General features: G+C 45.4%; 1 protein-coding gene across 1 annotated transcript in view; it reads right to left on the bottom strand.

Moving 5' to 3' along the window:
• Positions 1 to 6,713: 6,713 nt before the first annotated feature.
• MYH10 (myosin heavy chain 10) overlaps positions 6,714 to 18,635 on the bottom strand; it is a 127,016-nt gene continuing 115,094 nt past the window's right edge. The window contains 7 exon segments of the mRNA XM_033089348.1: positions 6,714 to 8,352; positions 9,292 to 9,464; positions 10,569 to 10,677; positions 11,981 to 12,189; positions 12,269 to 12,392; positions 13,211 to 13,299; positions 16,082 to 16,210. Of these exon segments, the coding sequence (XP_032945239.1) occupies positions 8,208 to 8,352; positions 9,292 to 9,464; positions 10,569 to 10,677; positions 11,981 to 12,189; positions 12,269 to 12,392; positions 13,211 to 13,299; positions 16,082 to 16,210 (978 nt within the window). The 3' untranslated portion in view covers positions 6,714 to 8,207.

Genomic DNA, 18,635 nt, shown 5'->3' with positions numbered 1-18,635 from the left:
GTTCTCAGGCCGATTCTCAGTGCTGGTTTCTCTTCGCTGCGATTTCCCGGAGCAGCCTGAGAACGCCCAGGCCCCTTGGGCAAATCTGGAAGGACCGGAGCTTTGAGGGAGGCAGCTTGTTAGGTCATGGGGTAACCATGATGGGTCCAGGAGCTGGTCCTCCAGCTGTGCGACCTTTCATGACATGCGTTGGTATTCTGGGATTAGAGGTTACTCGGGTCCGGGCTTCTCTTGTCATTTCTCAGATTGACACTGGCGAGTGAGAGAAAGTGCCAGATGTTTGGTAGCAAGACAATGACTGGACTTGAGAAACATGTAAACAGAGTCTGTGTGAATGTATCAGGTTCTGAACACTGCTTATAACAAAGATCAGAAACAGTATAGTGTGTAGTTTTCGAACTTTCAGTAAGTGAATCAAATGCCTAAGTAAATAAGAAACTAAGTGGTATACATTTTCAGAAGTTTCTTCTGTCTGTTAATACACGGCAGTAATAGCTTCTATTAGTTATTCCTTGAAATGTCGTAAGCTGACACCGAGATGCTTGCAGCGGTGTGTGTGCTGTGCCCCCTTGTGCTGGCTCGAGCAGTTGAAAAGAAAACTTCAGGTCCTCACTGATGGACAGCAACTGCCAGCTTCTTTCCCATCCATCACTGGAAAGGGTGGATTAGGTCAGAGGCTTAAACATTTAGCAGACCTCTCTGTTTATGCAGGAACCCTCAGTCTAACACGTAACAAGTAGAGCTACTCCGGTTAAAGCAGGGATGAGTTCTGGAGTCCTGAATCCTTGTCCCTGGCTCCCCGGTGATTTCTCAGCTCCTTTCCAGCTGAACACCCTTGGGATCATCTCATCCGGATGGTTCTGTTAATTGTTTTTCAGTCAGATGATGGCAGGGGGAAAGTCCCTGGCTGCAGGGGCCCACGTGTCATTTATAGGACATCACCACTGTTTTGGGTCCAGGGGACCACGGGCCAGGTCCATGAAAGGGCAGAAGTATGCTACCGGGCTTATTTCCAGTCCCTTCAGGAGGAGACCCCCACATATTTTTGTTTTCTTTTATAGATGCAGCAGCCCTTGGCATATGGCCCCATGAGGACGCTGGTTGGCTCCCCTGGCCTCATTTTTAGCTTTCTGTTTGGATTATTTGGTTCAAGATGCTTCTTTGTACTTGCTTAGATAGGGCATTTGCTACGATACATACTGTTTGCTCATCTAGCTAAAGACTGCGTGCCAGCTACCTGCTTCTGAGTTGGTTTCCTTCCTAGGGCTGCCCAATGCCCCACTCTGCCTGGCTCTCACTGAAACCTTCAGGAGTGATCCCTCCCCGGAACTGGGCCCACATGGTGGACTCAGCTGCATGGACGGGGCGAGTCTTCTAGGTGATGAGGCCTCTTACCTCCAGACATTTTCATCTCCCCGTGCTCCAGTCCCATCCCTTGCTCCTGAAATGTCTTGCAGCTTTAGAAGAGCCAGTGCTCCACTTCCTTTCAGCCCAGAGTGGTCAGAAACTGTACCCCACCGACTCAGTTAGGAGCCAGTTGGGATGTTGAATCACAAGTGAGGCGCCTAAGAAGTAGATATAGGTGACCTGAGAGTAGGATGAGCTGCTGTTACCTCAGTTCATGGGAAGGTGGACCCAGAGTGGAAGTGACTGGCCTGAACTCACACAGCTGGTTCACAGAAAAGCCAGGACTGGAAATGAGCTCGGTGTCCTTTTCTGCTGTACTCGCCACCTTTGCAAACACGAGGCCCTGCTGGCCTTTACTCTGTGCCTCAGGAGATGAGCTGATTTTGAACGCTTGGAAATGAGCTGTGGGGCTGGCACAGGTTTGCAGCAGGAGGAATATGGTTCATCCACCCCTTCTCTTCCAGTCCTGTGCTTGTGAATGTTGACTGTGCTCCTCTTAGTTGTCCCAGAGGTGCCATTGGCATTCTGAGAGCCAAGATGGAAGCTGGCACCTCTGGGGGAAGGTGTAGTGTCCTGGGGTGGAGCCACAGCTGAAGGCAGCGGCCTATAGCCGGATCTATCCTGCCTGGCTACAACTGAGAACAGCCAGGGCGGCTGCTGGTGGGGACAGGCCAGAAAGGGGGCTGGGTCCCAGCCGTCAGTTGTTTTCGCTGTTTGTCTAGAAGAGGCTAAGATTAGCCTTTTCCTCATTCCAGCTTTTACTTCAAGGATTGTTTTTCTCCCCTCATTTGCCCTAAAGGTTGAAACAAATTGAGAACACTGGCTTGACCTTTAAATTTAGACGTGTTACTTCATTCTTTCCTAAAAATGGGAGCAGGGGAGGCGGCATCTTTGTAAATCATCTTCCTATGACTCAAAGCATCTTATCTGAAAACTGGTCCTGTGACTATTAAAAATACGATCTATAGGGATACAGTAGCCCTTTTTTAAACGTTAAGAAAAAAATAGTCTTGAGTAAATATTAATATAACAGATTTCCTTTATAAGATAGCACATGTGAAGAGGCAAGTGTGAAAACAGAACAAAGCTTATATAGTGCTGGTTTTGGGGGACCAAATGGGTTTGTGCCATGTGGGTTATGATTTGCAGTCATGCTGTATCCTGCTATATGTCTGCACCCATAGGAGTTGTGTTAATGTTTCTTGTCAACTCTGAAGATTTCACCAATGGAAACATGATGCAAACAGAACAAAAATTTAACTTGTTCATTTGTGTGGTGTTTGTAATCAGGTATCAAATTGGACTGCTGCCCCCTTAAAATACGGAGATCCTGCCTAGATCGTGATTTGCAGGTGGAGGCCTGGGAGGGCGCTGAGCTGGCAGGCCTGGCAGGGGGTTTTCTGGCACACACTTGGGTAAACAGTCAGATGAGTGAGTGATGTCCGAATTAGCTCAGAGCTCTACCGCTCTGTCAGTAGGTGATGGAGCTGGAGCTAAGAAACACTTTTTTTGGTTTACAAAATGGTTGTTTTAACTAGGAAAAACAATTAGCAAATCCCACTGTTACCTAGAATTTAGGGGAATAGGTACTTTTACATTATTGGTGTCACTAACTTTTACATTTTTGATGTCACTAAATTATTCTCTGTAAATCTTGAATCAGTCTAACAACGTGATAAGCTATACAACTTTTCTCTTTCTACTTTTGGGATAATGTCCGTGGTAGTAAGAACACAGTCAGTCAGTCTCTGTAGTGATAAGTGTCTGATGGTGGGGAACGGTCAGGATGACTTACCAGCTGAATAGGACACTGTAGAGCCATAGAAACCTGTGTGTGGACGTGTGGACACGGGAATGCAAATGACTCAGGAAAAGGACACAAAAGAGATGAACATGCTAATTGAAGCTTTATTAAAAAAATCAGAATTGAAATTAAAAACACAAATCGTTTACTACTTTGTGGTTCTAATTTTTTCCTATCAAGTTCCCCAAATTCATGTTTTAAAAATTGACTGAAGTAATGAGACTGATTTTGTTTTTTCCTTACGCGAGTTTGCCTGAAGGCCTGTCTGAGAATCTCCGAGATTTGTTAGCACAAGGCAGAGGCTCCCTGACTACTGGGTGAGCAGCTCGGTCACGCTCGGGGAAATTTTAAAATTCAGCTTCTGTGAGGCTCCACCCCAGCACCAGCCTAGTGAGGAGAGTACTGTATTTCCTAGACTCTCAAATACCAGCAATTGTAAGACACACCTTTATTTGGTGAACCAGTAAGAAAAATGTGCTGATTAGAACTATGAACATGCTTATCATTTAGACTTTTTGTATTTATTGAAAGAGCTCTTTTAGGTTTCTTTAGACAGATTTTCATTACATCACAATTAATTCATATACAAAAAGGAAAATGTGAGATTTCTTAAAACTTCACGTTTGTGATTCTGACTTTCTGAACCGTGTTTTGACCCAGAGTTGTCCTTATCTGTTTTCCCCAGCAATGTCATCCTCTGTGGCACGGTGAGCGTTGGTGATGCAGCGTTTCTGAAAAGCATCTTCTGTTGTCGTTCCGGAATTTGGTTCTAAGCGGCTGATACCCATTCTGTATGATCTGATGCTGGGCTTTACTGACCTCACCTGGAGGCGGGCCGTGACAACCACCTCACAGCTGCCACCTACTGGTGGCATTGTGAGATGCATGTGTTTATACAAGTGACAACACGGGTGTCTTAGAACCTACGCCCTATGGGTCTTTGAAGGAGGCCGTGCTCTGCTTGGATGTTTGTCAGAGCCCGAATTGAATAGTCAGATTATGTCACTTTACATCTCGAACGAGATTTCTTGACATGCTGTCAGCAGGGATAGAATCTGTTACTGGGCTACTTTGAAAAAATAGACCTTCGTGTTGTAACGAATCAAACATGAATTTCTAGTGTCGGTAAGGGTTGTTGAAGGCCATGGTCACACTTTTTGCATATGGTACATAGGCACTGTAAGTACAGTTAACATTGATTTTGAAAACTGGCATCATGTCAATATACCCTTATTGATAGTTCCGTGACAAGCGTATGAGATACTTCACGATTTGCTAGGTTCTCAAATGACATGAGTCTACACAAGGAAGTGGACTGCGGTCTGAACCTGACAGCTGGCACAGGACATAGCATTCTAGCGAATGCTCAGAATTTGGTATAGTTTGTCCCTCCCAGAGTGATTGGGAAGCTTTGTGGATGGGGACTCCTCTTGGGGTTCAGCCACAGGCTTCACTCAGACCTGCCTGGAACTAGGGGGAGGAGCCATCCTTTCCACTTTCTAAAGATTTCAGCCCATGGCCTGTTTTGGCTTTTTTTTTTTTTTAAGGGGAGTGCGGGTGGGAAAGGAAGTGGTGGTTCCTCCTAGAGTTTGACAACTTTGAGCTCTTTTCTTTCCCAGTCTTGACACAAACACATCTGTGTCCCAGCAACATTGGTTTCAGCAGGAAGGGGTCATGGGGTCAGTGTACCCAGAGCCAAAGGGCGGACTGACTGTGAGAACAATTTGGTCTTCTGGCTCACACTTCATCTTTGCTAAGGTTTCCAGGGATGGAGAAAATTGGTGACAGAAAGGAAATGTGACAGGGCTCTAGAGTCTTCCTGACATCAAGGTTTCAGAAGTATTCCCTCAAGCCAGTCGGGCTAGGAATAATAGGTGTGTCATCCCTACTGAAGCAATTTAAAATAATTCCCGGGAGTGTATGCATTAAAAAAAAGCAGTGCCTGTGACGTGGCAAGGGCAGACAGCGTTTAGTTAGCACGGCAGCTCTGAGTTAACACCCTCCCCGCCCCCGAGTCTGAGTCTCATCGCATTTGAACTTTATCTCAACAAAGGATAAGTCTTTCCCAAGTCGCGCCTGAATTCCTCCTCATGATGAAACCACACTCTTGCTGGGTGGAAGCTTGCCCGCCTCTGAGTCTGACCCTCAAAGCCCAGCTCCCAGAACTGTCTTCCTTGTGCTTTCAATGCCCAACAAAGGCTTTATGAACTCCCTTTCCTCAGACTACAAAGTGGTGGTTTGTTTAGTGAAGAAAGGTTCCTTCTAGTTAGCAGCTCTGGAATCAGGAACTGGAATCAGGCCATGTAGATGACGTGTTTCTCCTGATAGGCTGAGTAGCAGGGTAACAGTGACGTTAACACCAGCTAAACTAGCCAGGTGGGAAGTATCCTTACTTTTGGAGAAAAATCAGCCTCTGAATTCCACAAACACCCAGACTAAGACACTGAATGCAAGGGTGAGAAGACCTACGAAACACAGTAACTGCAACTCAATGTTTTTCTTCCATACCGCGTTTCCCCAAAAATAAGACTTAGCCCGACAATTAGCTCTAATGCGTCTTTTGGAGCAAAAATTAATGAAGCCGTTGGGAGGGTTTCGGTCACAAACCAACATCTTATATAAGACCGGGTATTTTATATTATATTACATGATATTATATTATAATCATATTATATTATACACCTAGTCTTATATAAGTAAAATAAGACCGGGTCTTATATTAATTTTTGCTCCAAAAGATGCAAGAGAGCTGATTGTCCAGGTAGGTCTTATTTTTGGGGAAACACGGTAGTAGTAACAGCAAAAAAGGAGCACTTTTGTCCACTTTTTACATCCCCAATACTGCCAAGAAGCCTGAGCATATATCTTATAGCACCAGAACCAGCCTAACCTAATGTGGAATAAAAACCCAGCATTCTGTACACGATTTTGTGCTCCCGTTTCTTCTTTCCAGCCTGTCTGAATTGGCCCACACTGGAGGGGCTGCCTTTGGGTCTTACCACTGAATCCTGCCCAAATCATTTTCAGTGCCTACCCTGCCTAAAAATGCTGTCTGAAACTTCTCGGGTCTCTTCAAATACTCTAATCCAGTAAATAGCTCAATTGGTTCGTGACCGAAACCCACCTCATGGCTTCGTTCTGCAGCCCTGAATTGCTCCCGTTACCATTAACAGTTGCGTCTGGAGCCAGTAGCCCTGTCCTTCCCAGTGGATCCATCTACAGAGAGGCCACTGGTGAGAATCAGATTTGTAGCCAAGACTGCCTAGAGACTCAGCCTGTCACCTGACACTGTCTGGGAGCGCAGCACCCTCAGAAAAAGTGGGCCTGACTGTCAGCATTTGAAGTCTGTAGCGCCCAACCTCCAGTCAGATCACAGATGGGAAATCGAGAACAGAAGGTGAGAAGACAGATTCCATGTTCACATGATTATTCTTGTTTATTGAGGTCTGTTTATTCTTAACGGGTGCTTTTTCCTCCAAGGAAATAGAGCAGGAGGCGTAAATATCTATAATGAATAAATTTATTGTCTTACAAAAATCATTGTCTAGAAATATGGGAATACAAGAAAAGATATTTGCAGTCAGGTGTCTGGTGGTCAACAGCCAGTACAATTCAATTCATAAAGGGGTAAAACCAAAGATTCCAAACCCACACGACAAATTCTTCCTAATAGATGTTAAAGCTTTTAACCCAAAAGGTTTGTGTTTTCAAGCACGTTGCAGAGGATCAGGGATTTATAATTAACACTGATTCATTGTCACTGAATGTTTATAATACCATTTTGACTAGAGAGGTACATGATATGAAGCACAGTCAAAACTTAATACATTAAATTGTTACAGAGGCAAATAATATATTTAACATTGTCTTAGTACTGTAGTGTCTAAGGCACTTTCTGTAATGTCAGTTTGCTTAACTATCAACCAAAACCAGAATGCTAAATGTTCACTGTAACACTGTCCAAGGGGAAAGGAGAAGGAAAAACGAAAAAGGATTCACATCCACTGGCATGTCAGCATTCAGGCAGATGGCATCTGTTCTCGAGGTTCTGTAAACCTCATCGACAAACTTGGAACAAGTCTCGGACACAAAACCAATCTTCCCATTTTGGGCTCAAAGCAGCGGCTGAATTTGCAAGGTCAGAATGAAAGCCTGGCTGGCGAGGCAGGGCCTTCCAGTAACTCGTGCTCAGGAGCCGCAGCTGCTCGCTCCTGAAGTGAGGCGTCGGACACCATCCGAAAGTCAGCGTGCTGTGACTGCTGCCACCCAGGGCCTCAGCTGCATCATGGCCACTATCCTTTCTATGCACAGACCAGCCCTGGCCAAGGACAGTTCACATGAAGAGATGCGGGGACACCACCAACTCGAGGGAGATGGGCATGGTAACCCCAAATGGATGCTGCTGCCCCCAATCCAACCCACCCCTCCTAATCTTTCCAAAGCCCCTTTCACAGTTTGCTCACTGATAGTGTTGATCATTATTCGAAGGAAATGAGGGAGACAAGTGCAGTTTAGTTCCACAATGTTCTAAGAGACTTGACGTGGCCGAGGAGTCGGGGGCCACGTGGACACAGAGCTAAGTTACCTGTCTGTACGACAGAGAGCATGCAGAGCGAACGGGCAACCGCGGGGCCGCCCCAATAACCCAGCGACTGGCAACAGGGTCTGGAGTTTGTTTGAAAAAGGGTTCTCTTCTTAACATGTATTATAAAATGGTCTCTTGATGAATATATGGAAAATAGATGCAGTGATGAAACAATCTGTTTAATATGTGCATGTTTTGTGTATATATATAAAAAGGGGAGCAATTGTACCTAAATCTGAAGAAGCAGGATACAGTATGTGTAGGCTGGAAAGCCTTAAGACACAGTTGATCTTTCAGTAAGGAATCCCGTAGCTTGCCAATTTCCTAGATCTGGAGGAGGCCCAAGGTGGGCTGGCGCCGGGGGAGTTCCTGCGTGTCCCACGGTGTCGCCTCCACTGGCTTCCTGTGACTCTACTCTGACGGGGGCGGCTGCGTCTCATTGACGTCACTGGTCTTGCTTTCGGTGTCATCATCTGACAGCTCCAGGGAGGCCCCTTCGATGTGCAGCTGGCGCCGGCCAGATCGGCTCGAAGAGAAGCTGATTGGGCCGCCTCGCCTGGGGAGAGCAGAAGGAAGACACACGTGGGCAAATACACAAAATCGTGCAGCTGTCAAGTTGTTCAGTCTTGAAACTTCCACCCCTTCCTCAGGACACAGGACCTGGGGTGGGTGGGCACGATCAGGAAAGGCTCTGGGCTTTTCCACCTCTCCCACACCCCCGCCTACGGGGTACCGTCCTGGCCAACAGTCTGTACGAGAGGAGGGGACGCCTGGTCTAGCTGGCTGGCTGTGACAGAAACAGTGAGGAGGGAGAGGGACTCAGGCGACGCTCTCCCTGCTACCTCGGGCCAGCATGTCTGTAACGGGCAGGCAGTAAGTACTTTATTTAGGCTTTGTGGACCAGTGAGGTCTCTGTTGCACATTCTTATTTTTAATTTTTTCCCTAACCCTTTATAAATGTAAAACCCATTCTTAGCTCACTGGCTGTACAAAGCAGGGCACGTCAGAATTTGGCCATGGGCCACAGTTTGTCAACACCTGTACTAACCTCTTCTCGGGGAGAAAGAAGTTTGGCTTTAGCTTGCCCACGGTCTGCCCTTGCCCTGGTACGCGTCACGTCTAACGGGAGGAGAGCTGATGGCGCCAGGCCCCGCGAGGAGCTCCTGCCCTGCTTTTTAACAGAGGCTGGGACCTTTCCTCCCGGTGGACGTCTGAGTGTGGACAGACACCTGACCTGACTCTCAGGCCTTGTGCTGTGTATTCAGATGGTCCACCAGTAAATGGCCTGTTCCTCTTTTCTCCTCAAGGACTACTAAAGGTCAGGCATCCTGAATGGATCAACGGGAAGTGATTTAAGAGCCAGATGAGTAACCGTACATGAATCCGAGTAAATCACCTCCGAGGAGTCAGTCCCTAAGCCTACAAACTGGGCTGTTTCTGCAGGCCGTGGGCAGGGACGTGAGCTGCGCCCCGCACGCAAGCCTAGGCTGCTCACCTCAGCCGGTTCTTCAGCGTGCTGACCTCACGGCTCAGGCCCTCGTTGGCCTCCGTGGCATCATCCAGTTCCCGCTGGAGCTTACGCCGAGAGGCATTGGCACGTGTAGCTTCTTCTTCTGCTTCCTCCAGCTGCCGTTTCAGCTGCTTCATCCTGGCATTGGCCTTCTCCATCTTGGGGAAGTCACACAAACCAAGTCATATCAAACTGACGAATCCAAATTCAGTGTTGCCACAGCCTGAGTGTGTGAGCACAGCTCTGCCCTGTCAGCCATGTGAGCACACGTACACGCGTATGTGCACTTACACACAAAACTGTGTGTGAGGCTGGTCTAAAGCCTTTTGCTTGGCCTGCTATTCTCAGCAAAGGAAGTGTCTACAGAGCGAACTATGCTAAAGGAAATTTTTAAAAACTTAGAACCCTATTTTCCATCTGTGAGTTTTTTGCAGAAAATGACGGAGTTTAGTATCCTCACGAGTTGACTGTATGGGATTGTGAAAGGGAATTTGCTATTTCTGCAGAATACAGACGAGCCAGCGATGTGGACGCTCTCCAGCCCCAGGAGATGGTATATTCATTATTACACCTCCTTCAAAATGGGCGTTTCACATGTTATATTCTGATTCAAGTCCAAACCACTCTGGAAGACCTGACATGACCATTCCCTCCTGAGCCATACAGAGACTGGCAGGTGTCCTGCGGGTCCAGCTCACGCCCACTCAGAACTGCCCTGAGTACTATTAGGCCCTGAGAGTGGGGTGGCAAGGGAAGGCCGGGGTGCCTGACGGGAGCAGGGGAAGAAAAGGGCAGGATTTGGGCCAAAGGCACAGAATCCTCAGCTCCGTCTACCTGCCCTCCCAGTGTCTGCAGCACAAGTCTCACCACAGTGAGGAGTGAGGTGGAGAGAGAGCCCCGCTACCCACACTGTCCTCTCTGCAGACCTGCCCACAGTGCTGTCAGAACATTCCCTTGAAACGCCTGGACGCAGACGAGGAAGACCGTCCGGGTGCCGTGCCGCACGCAGTGTATTTCTCTTTCTGTTCAACATCCTGCAGCCACCCCTCCATCCCGCCAGTATGCAGTGGCTGCCAACTACGCATGCCTAGGAAGTAGTCCAGGCATTGAAGAGAGGACAGTGAGTGACGCTAACTGACAACGGGGCAGAAATCCCTGCAGTCGCAAAGTGTGCATTATAGTGGAGGAAACATGGGACCTTGACGGTTCAGTCCGGGCCTGGCACGGCAGAGCCCTCCCAATGTGCTCTCCCTTCCCCTCACCTGCTCTTTGTACTGATCTGCATGTCGACGTTCGTCTTCAACCTGCATGAAGATTTCTTTCAGCTTCTTCTCGGTACGTCGGACCAGTTTGTTGGCTGCTGCTCGTTCCCTGTGACAATGATCAATACGTTAGTCTTCGTAATTCTTGAAATGATAGTTTGAATGGGGAAAATATTTTTAAAAATCCCTTTCCTCTGGAAGATGACATATGTGGGATGCTTTGCAGGACCTCTCGGACCAGATATCCTGATTAATATGACCCAGAAACTTTTCCCTCTGGTCACAATACGGATGGCCTTTAATGTATTCTAATACCGGCAGGTAGAAAAAGTGTGTTATTCCTTCACATGCAGATATTAATCACTTTATTCAGTGATCTTCTCAAGACCAAATGTTATATACAAGCTACCTGTCACTTATATTGACTGCAGACTTTTTGAAGCCAGAAACTTAAGTTACTCTAATCACCTAACTTTTTAGCCTGGAAAACAAAATAAAAAGACCCAGTTTATTAAGTGATCCTTCTAATCACCTGACCACCTACTACGATGCTAGGGGCTCTAGCAGTTAACATGGAAAATAAAACAAAACTCCCACTGTCACTTCAGTTAGAAGTCAAACAAATCACCGTTTCCAGACAGGCCTACATTGTATTGTCCCTTTTGTAGGAGAGCTAACTGATTTGGTGAACTCCATTAAAAACAGAAAAAGTTCTTTTGTTCCTTGACAAATGTTATGCAAAACTGGACAGCGAAGGCGTTAGCTGAAAGGGCGCGTCATGGTAATTACAGCGAACAACAAACAAACCCTTAACTGTTAAATCTGAGAGCAGTGGCGTTGAAGGAGCGGAGTGGGAAGTATGGGTGCTGGGCTCCGAGCACAGGCCCTGCATTTCTGGGCCCCAGGCTCCGCAGTAAGAGGGTGAAGGTGAAGGTCTAATAATTTTGTAAACGCCCGTCAGAAGCTGTATTGGGCGATTCCTCCGAAATTCAGAATGGTTTACTAAAACAATGGAAACTGTTCAGCAGTCACTTCCCAGGGGAGAAGAAAAGCTTTTATTTTTGTCACTGCATTTCTTCTCTGCCAACAAATTGTACCATCTCACGTGATGCCACCAACGTGGGAAATCAACTTTGGGTAGAGACGTAAACTGCGGCACCTAGAAAATCACGGGGCACAGTATGGTCAGCTGAGTCCCAGAAGAGCTGACAGGCGAGCCCAGCCTTCCCTGAGGACTCACGTCCTCTCTCTCACTCTAGTGACCTGGTCGTAATCTCTTCTCCCTGCCATGGGACTTCCCTAGGGCAAGGGTCTGTTTTGTCTCGTTTGGCTCATAGGCTGAGGCTGAGCCTGGACCTGGTCTGTAGCAGAGATGCTCTAACTTGTGGTTTACTGCAGCAAAAACCTCTTACTTGGCTTCCTGCTCAAGCTGCTCCTCCAGCTGCCCAATCTTGGCTTCCAGGGCCGAGATGGTGGCCTTGAACTTGGACTTGACAGCACCCTCCAGCTCCTGCAGCTTGGCCTTCAGCTCCTTGTTCTGCCGCTCCAACTGCTGGCGCGCATTGTCGCTCTTCTGGGCAGCGCTGCGCTCGGCCGCCAGCTCTGCGTTCAGCGTGTCCACCTGGAGGAGAGATGGGGTTAGCCTGTCGTGCAGAAGGGCGGCGCAGCCCTCCCCGGGTGACGGCCACCGTGTGGGCCACCTGCAGCGTGGTCTTGCGGAAGCGGTCGTTGAGCAGTTCCATGTTGCTCTGCTCCTCTTCCAGCTCCTCCTCCAGCTGTGCGATTCGGGCCTCCAGGCGCCGCTTCTCATCCAGCAGCGCGGACCTGGGGGAGCGTGGGGCAGGAGGTGACTGCTCAGTATGGGCTCCACACACGGGGGAGACCCAGGGAGCGCTCCACCCACCCTCTGCTGTCTGTCCCCTTTACCCATCGCCCAGCCGGTCAGGTCCTGTTGACCACACTTCCAAGCGCACCACCCACCCCCCATGCCTGCCAGCCTCCTCCAGGCCCCGACATGTCGTTCCTGGGCCACCGTGGGGGACTTCCAGCTTGCCTCCCTGCGGCCTCTCCATCTGTTCTCCACAGACAGCTCAGCTTTCCAAAGTACAAAAAAGTCCTGGCATTCCCTAGCTTCTACCACTGGTTTTCCAGTGCATGAGATAAAATGCCAACTCCGCATCACGGCAGGCTAGAAAACGACCGTGGTGAACCCTCAGTAAATGGAGAAAGCAACTTAATTGGGAAAAAGGATGACTTTTAATAAAAAATGCCTTCAGAGAAATGTAAGTGTAAGGAATGTACTTGCCAAACCTAACGGACTTGACAGTGAAGTCTCGCACTGCAAGGCCGTGCCGTCTGGAAACGAGCTTAGTTCTGAGCGTGTTTCCTTCACACCTGCTGTGGGCATGGCTGGCAGAAGGTGTGTCATGCCCGGGTCCTGCAGCTCAGCCTCTTGTGCTCATCTTTCCAGACTTAGAACAGACGAGCAGACCAACTCCTAACTCCTACGTGCCACACACCCACGGCCTTCTCAGTGCAGCAGGCAGCCCAAGGGGAGTGGACCACAGGTGCCCAGGAGGGCCGGAGGGGCCGCCCCTGACTTCTCGATGCCAGCCCCTCCCACCAGCTGCCGGGAGACTCACTTGCCAGAGGCGCTGTTGGCGATCTCATCAGCCAGCTCATCTCTCTCCTGCTCGGCGTGTCGGCGGGCTCGCTCAGATGAGGCAAGTTCCTAAATGAGTGCAGACCGTGATTTAAGCTCTGGCAGTTAACGGTTTTCCTCAAATGTGCATTCTGACAATGCCTGTAGGCTCGAGCCACCTTGCTCCCTGTGTGCCTCCAGTGGCAGCTAGAGCTGAGAAACGAAGCTGGCAGGTTTGCTGAAGAAAAGCTGTTTGGGTGCAGGTCAGTCGGGTGATGTGACATGTCAACATCCTTACACAGAAATGTCCCAGAGGGAAGTCTTGGTCCCTGTAAGGGCTTGGCTACCCCTTCTAATTTAAGCAGGAGCTATATTCCTGCCCTCCTTAGAAAGCTGGCGTTTCTTTATCATAAACTGAGCTTTATCATAAACAAGCTTCATGCAAACCCAAAACTATACCAGTTCATGCACTTGAAGTATCCATCACATACAAGTACTGCAGTTTAGAGGTCGAGTACATTAGCTTGACAGACTAGTGAGTCGTATCAGGTGCCGGAACTAAGGTAGCTGTGCATACAGTGAAGATCACAGCTCCCACGGAGAGAAGGTGGGTGGAGTGTGACCTCAGGCTCACAGAGCTGGGCCTCAGTGGTGAGCAGGGCCTCCTTCTGAAGGAGATGGGGGCCCTGGCCCGTCAGGTGGCTCTGCAGGGGGCTCTCAGAGAACTGAGCAGGCCAAGGGACAGCCCTGTGCCTGCCAGCCCTCTGGAGGAAAAACTGCCTGAAGGCTGCTTTTTCACAGGCAGGAGTCAGGGTGCATTTCTCAGCCCAACTGGGTAAAGACTAAGATCATATTCTCAGAATTTGAGAGCGGCACCATCTCCCTTATTTTATGGATGAGGAAACTGAGGCCCACATGGATGAAGTGACTTGCCCAAAGTCTCAAGGTCTGTCAATAGCAGAAACTCAGGGTTCTGACTCCCTCCCTGTCCAGGGCCTCCTCCCACCAGCTGTCCCTTCCAAAAGAGGCCATATTTGGCAAGAGTACAACTTCAGCTGCTTGAGGAGCAAGGCTGCATAAAAGGAGTTTGTCTGTGTGCTCTGCGCATGCACCTGCCTCTTAAATTAGTGCAGGATGCAGGCCCTCCGAAGGCCTGGGTTCTAGCAAACAGAATCCTAATACCCGGGGCAGGGCCCAAGTCCAGGATGTGATGGCAGCAGGCAGAATACTCTGGGCCTCTGACTAACGAACCACTGTATGCCTTTGCTCTAACATCTGACTTCTTGCTGTTATTTCTCCTGGGCTCAGCAAGGGCCCTTCCTGTCCACGGCTGGGTGTGCTGCAGGCAGGCTGAGGGACCCATGGGAAAGAGGAGAGGCCCCTAGGGCCCATAAGCTGGATGAACAAAGGTGTCTGAGGTAAGGAAAATAGAGAAATAGAGGGAAGGGCAGGGCTAGCTTTCCAGATCAGTCTCTTCTCCCTAATGCAATGATCCCTTGTCTGAAGGTTTAAGATAAACACTTTCAGGTTTCTGGAAAAACTGGAGTGCTGGGTTGCAGGGTGCTTGGATACTTAGGTAATGCCCCAGGAGCTTTCCAGGAGGCGGCTCCCAGGGCCTCATCACCTTTGTGGATCTCACTGATCACCTCCACGATGAACTACATAGATCTTCAACCTTCTACTTCATTGACAAACACACGTTCTTTTGAAGCATACGTGGAATATTTATAAAGACTGACAATATTCTAGGCCCTAGAGTTGTTCGACTCTCAATATTCTCTAATCATAATGCAATAAAACTAGAAATCAACCAAGAAAAAAAAAAGTCACACATTTGGAAATTTAAATCACACTTTTAGATTATTCACGGGATACAGAAGAAACCATCACAAAAATTAGAAAAATTTAGAATTTAAATGACAACAGATAGGATATAGTGAAAACAGTACTCTGAGGGGAATTTAGAGTGTTCTATGAATGTATTAGACAAGAGGAAAGCTTGAAAATTAATGACCATCCATCTCAAAAAGTCAGAAAAAGAAAAACATGCAAAGGAAATAAAGGTAAGAGCAAAAATTAATTAAATAGTAAACAAAGAAGGATCAAAACCAAAAGTAGGCTGTCAGGGTAATCTCAGGATCTGCTCAGTGTTTACTCATCTGGTTGTCAGTTCCTTCTTCATTACTGACACTAGGAGTTGAGTTCCCTTTCTTTCTTGCAGGCTCAACCCTGCATTTATAATTCTTTGGTAACATTTGTACCCAGCATTTCTAGGTGTTTGTATTGGGAGTATTTTTCATACTAACTGATAACATTTCAACTTAAGTGGCTCTTTCTAGGTTTAAATAAATTTGATCATCCTTTATTTATATAGAAATTTATGTACACATTACATATGTGCAGTTCTTTGTATGTCAATTTTACCTCAATAAAGCTTTTAAAAATAAACAGAAATGTATGTATTCAAGTGTGCCTAACATTGATGTAATCAATCCCATACTCTATATATAACCCTTCATCAATCCTTCTTCATGAGAACTTACAAAAGAGATAAATGAAAGAATTGTTGGATTACAAAATGATTCACTTAGGGATTCAATGAAACACAGTTCTCTCCTTTTCAGTGTCACACAAATAATGATTCTGTGTAAAACGATGAATATACATGAACAAAGTGTGACCACTTTGTCGAACTGAAGCAATAAGATGGTCCAGTAACATAAAAAATGGGTAGTGAAATTAATTACACTAGGCTACAAAAATATTAAGATAGATTAAATGTGTATGTGTGTGTGTGTGTGTGTGTATGTAATCTTGGAGAAATTGCCAGGGCAAATATTTGTTGAACAAATGGATGAGTAAGTAAACAAACCTCCTGCAATTGAAGGATTTCTGCTTCCAGACTCTTTAATTTCTTTTCACTCTCTTTGGATTGAGCAAAAATCTCATCCCGGGATGCACGAGCTTCTTCTAATTCACGCTGGTAATCCTTCATCTGAGCCTAAGGATAAACAGGAAGAAGGTTTTGGGGTAGTTTTCATTCATTGTTTTTAAACACATATATTTTTCCAGATTATTAAAGTAATATACAGGTAATTGTAAATATAAAAGCACATGGAAGTGACAAAGATATCACAAGAAAACATTCAGATCAATACATCATATATATAAAAATCCTCAACAAAATAGCAAACTGAATTCATCAACATACAAAAACTTATATACCATGTATATTTATATGCCATTATATCCCACCATGCAAGTGGGATTTATTTGAGGAATGCAAGGTTGTTTTGACAACAAAAGAGGAATATAACCATATGATCATGTCAAAATTTATAAGAAGCATTTGACAAAATCTAATTCCCTTTCATTATAAAAATACTCAATAAGCCAAATGGAAGGGAACTTCCTCAACTCCAAGAAAGGGCATCAATGAAAAATTGACAGCTATTATATTAATGTTCAAAGACTGAATGCTTTCCCCCTAATATCAGCAGTGAGACAGAGATGCCTGACATTGCCACTTCTGTTTAACACTGCAGTGGAGTCTAGTCAAAGCAATTAGGCCAAGAAAAAGAAATGCAAGACACCCAGATTGGAAAAGAAGTAAAACTAACTTGATTTGCAGATGATATGATCTTGTACATAGAAAATCTTAAGGAATCCATTAAAAACCCCTTAGAACTAATAAATGAGTTCAGCAAGGTTGCAGGATACAAGATCAATATACAAAAATCAATTGTACTTCTACATTATTATAAACATTCCAAAAATTAAGAAAGCATTTATACTTAAAATAGCATCAAAAAGAATAAAATACTTAATAAAAGTAGCTAAAGTATAACACTTGTACATAAAAAAACTATAAAACATCATTGAAAAAAATTAAATAGCTAAATAAATGGAAAGATGGCCGTGTTCACGGACTAGAATTCTTACTACTGTTAAGATGACAATACTTTCCAAATTGATCTACAGAATCAACACAGTATCAAAGTCCAAACAGGCCCTCCCTTTCCCCGCCCAGAAATTAGCAAGTTGATCCTAAAAGTCATATCGAATGGTGAGGAACCTGGATAGCTAAACAATCTTTAAAAGATTGACAAAGTTGGAGAAATCCCACTACCCAATTTCAAAATTTACAAAGCTACGCTAATCAAGACTGTGATAGTTGCATAAGGACAGACATATAGATCAGTGTAACAGAATTAATTCAATGGGGGAAGGAACAGTCTTTTTAACAAATGGTTCTGGGACAACTGGATATCCATATCCAAAAGAAGGAAGTTAGGTTTATATATGAAACCATATAACAAAAATTAACTCAAAATGGATTTAAAGAAAGAGCTGAAGTATAAAACTCTTAGTAGAAAACATAGCAATAAATCTTCACAACCTTGGATTAGAGGCAGTGGTTTCATATATAATTTAAAAAGCACAAGAAACAAAAAAAAAATAAATAAACTGGATTCCATCAAAATTAAAACCTTTTGTGCTGTAAACAATACCATTGAGTGAGTGAACAGACAATCCAGAGAATGGAAGAAAATATTTGGAAATCATGTATCTTATATAAGAAACATTCAGAATATATACAGAAATGTTACAACTGAACTTTTAGAGACAACTCAAAAAGATGACTGGAAGATTGAAAGACATGTTTTCCAAATAAGATAATGGCCAATAAGTTCATGAAAAAATGCTCAAAATCATTAGTGATTAGGGAAATGCAAATTTGGTACCACTTCATACCCACTGGGATGACTATAATTAAAAGATGGATAATAGCAAGTGTTGGTGAAGATGTAGAGAAATTGGAGCGCCTCATAGACAGCTGGTAGGAATGTAAAATGGTACAGTCACTGAAAAGTTTTGGCAGTTGTCAAAATGAAATAGTTATCATATAACCTAGCAATTCCACTCCTAGGTATATACCGAAGAAAACTAAAAGCACATGTATACACAAATATGTGAATGTTCGTAGCAGCATTATTCATAGTAGCCAAAAAGTTGAAGTAACCCAAATGTCCATCAACTGATGAACGGATTAATAAAATGTGGTACAAATACCCATGCATTGGAATAAATATTATTGGGTAATAAAAAGGAAGGAAATACTCATTTATGCTATAACATGGATGAACCTTGAAAACATTATGCTAAGTGTTGATTGTATGATTCCATTTATATCAAATAGTCAGCATATAGGCCTGTCTATACAGACAGAAAGTAGATCAGCGGTTGATTAGTTCTGGATGTGGCAGAGAGAGTGCAGTGACGGCTAATGGGGATAGGGTTTCTTTTAGAGGGAACCAAAATGTCCAAATTTAAATAATGATGGTTGCACACCCCTCCGAATTTACTAAAGAAAAAAAACACTGAAAACACTTTAAATAGATAAGTCGTATGGTATATGAATTATA

The sequence above is a fragment of the Rhinolophus ferrumequinum genome, chromosome 21 (genome assembly GCF_004115265.2).
Source record: "Rhinolophus ferrumequinum isolate MPI-CBG mRhiFer1 chromosome 21, mRhiFer1_v1.p, whole genome shotgun sequence".
Lineage (NCBI taxonomy): Eukaryota > Metazoa > Chordata > Mammalia > Chiroptera > Rhinolophidae > Rhinolophus > Rhinolophus ferrumequinum.
Note: the sequence above shows the minus strand (reverse complement) of the source record. Positions and strands in the feature narration are given on the sequence as shown.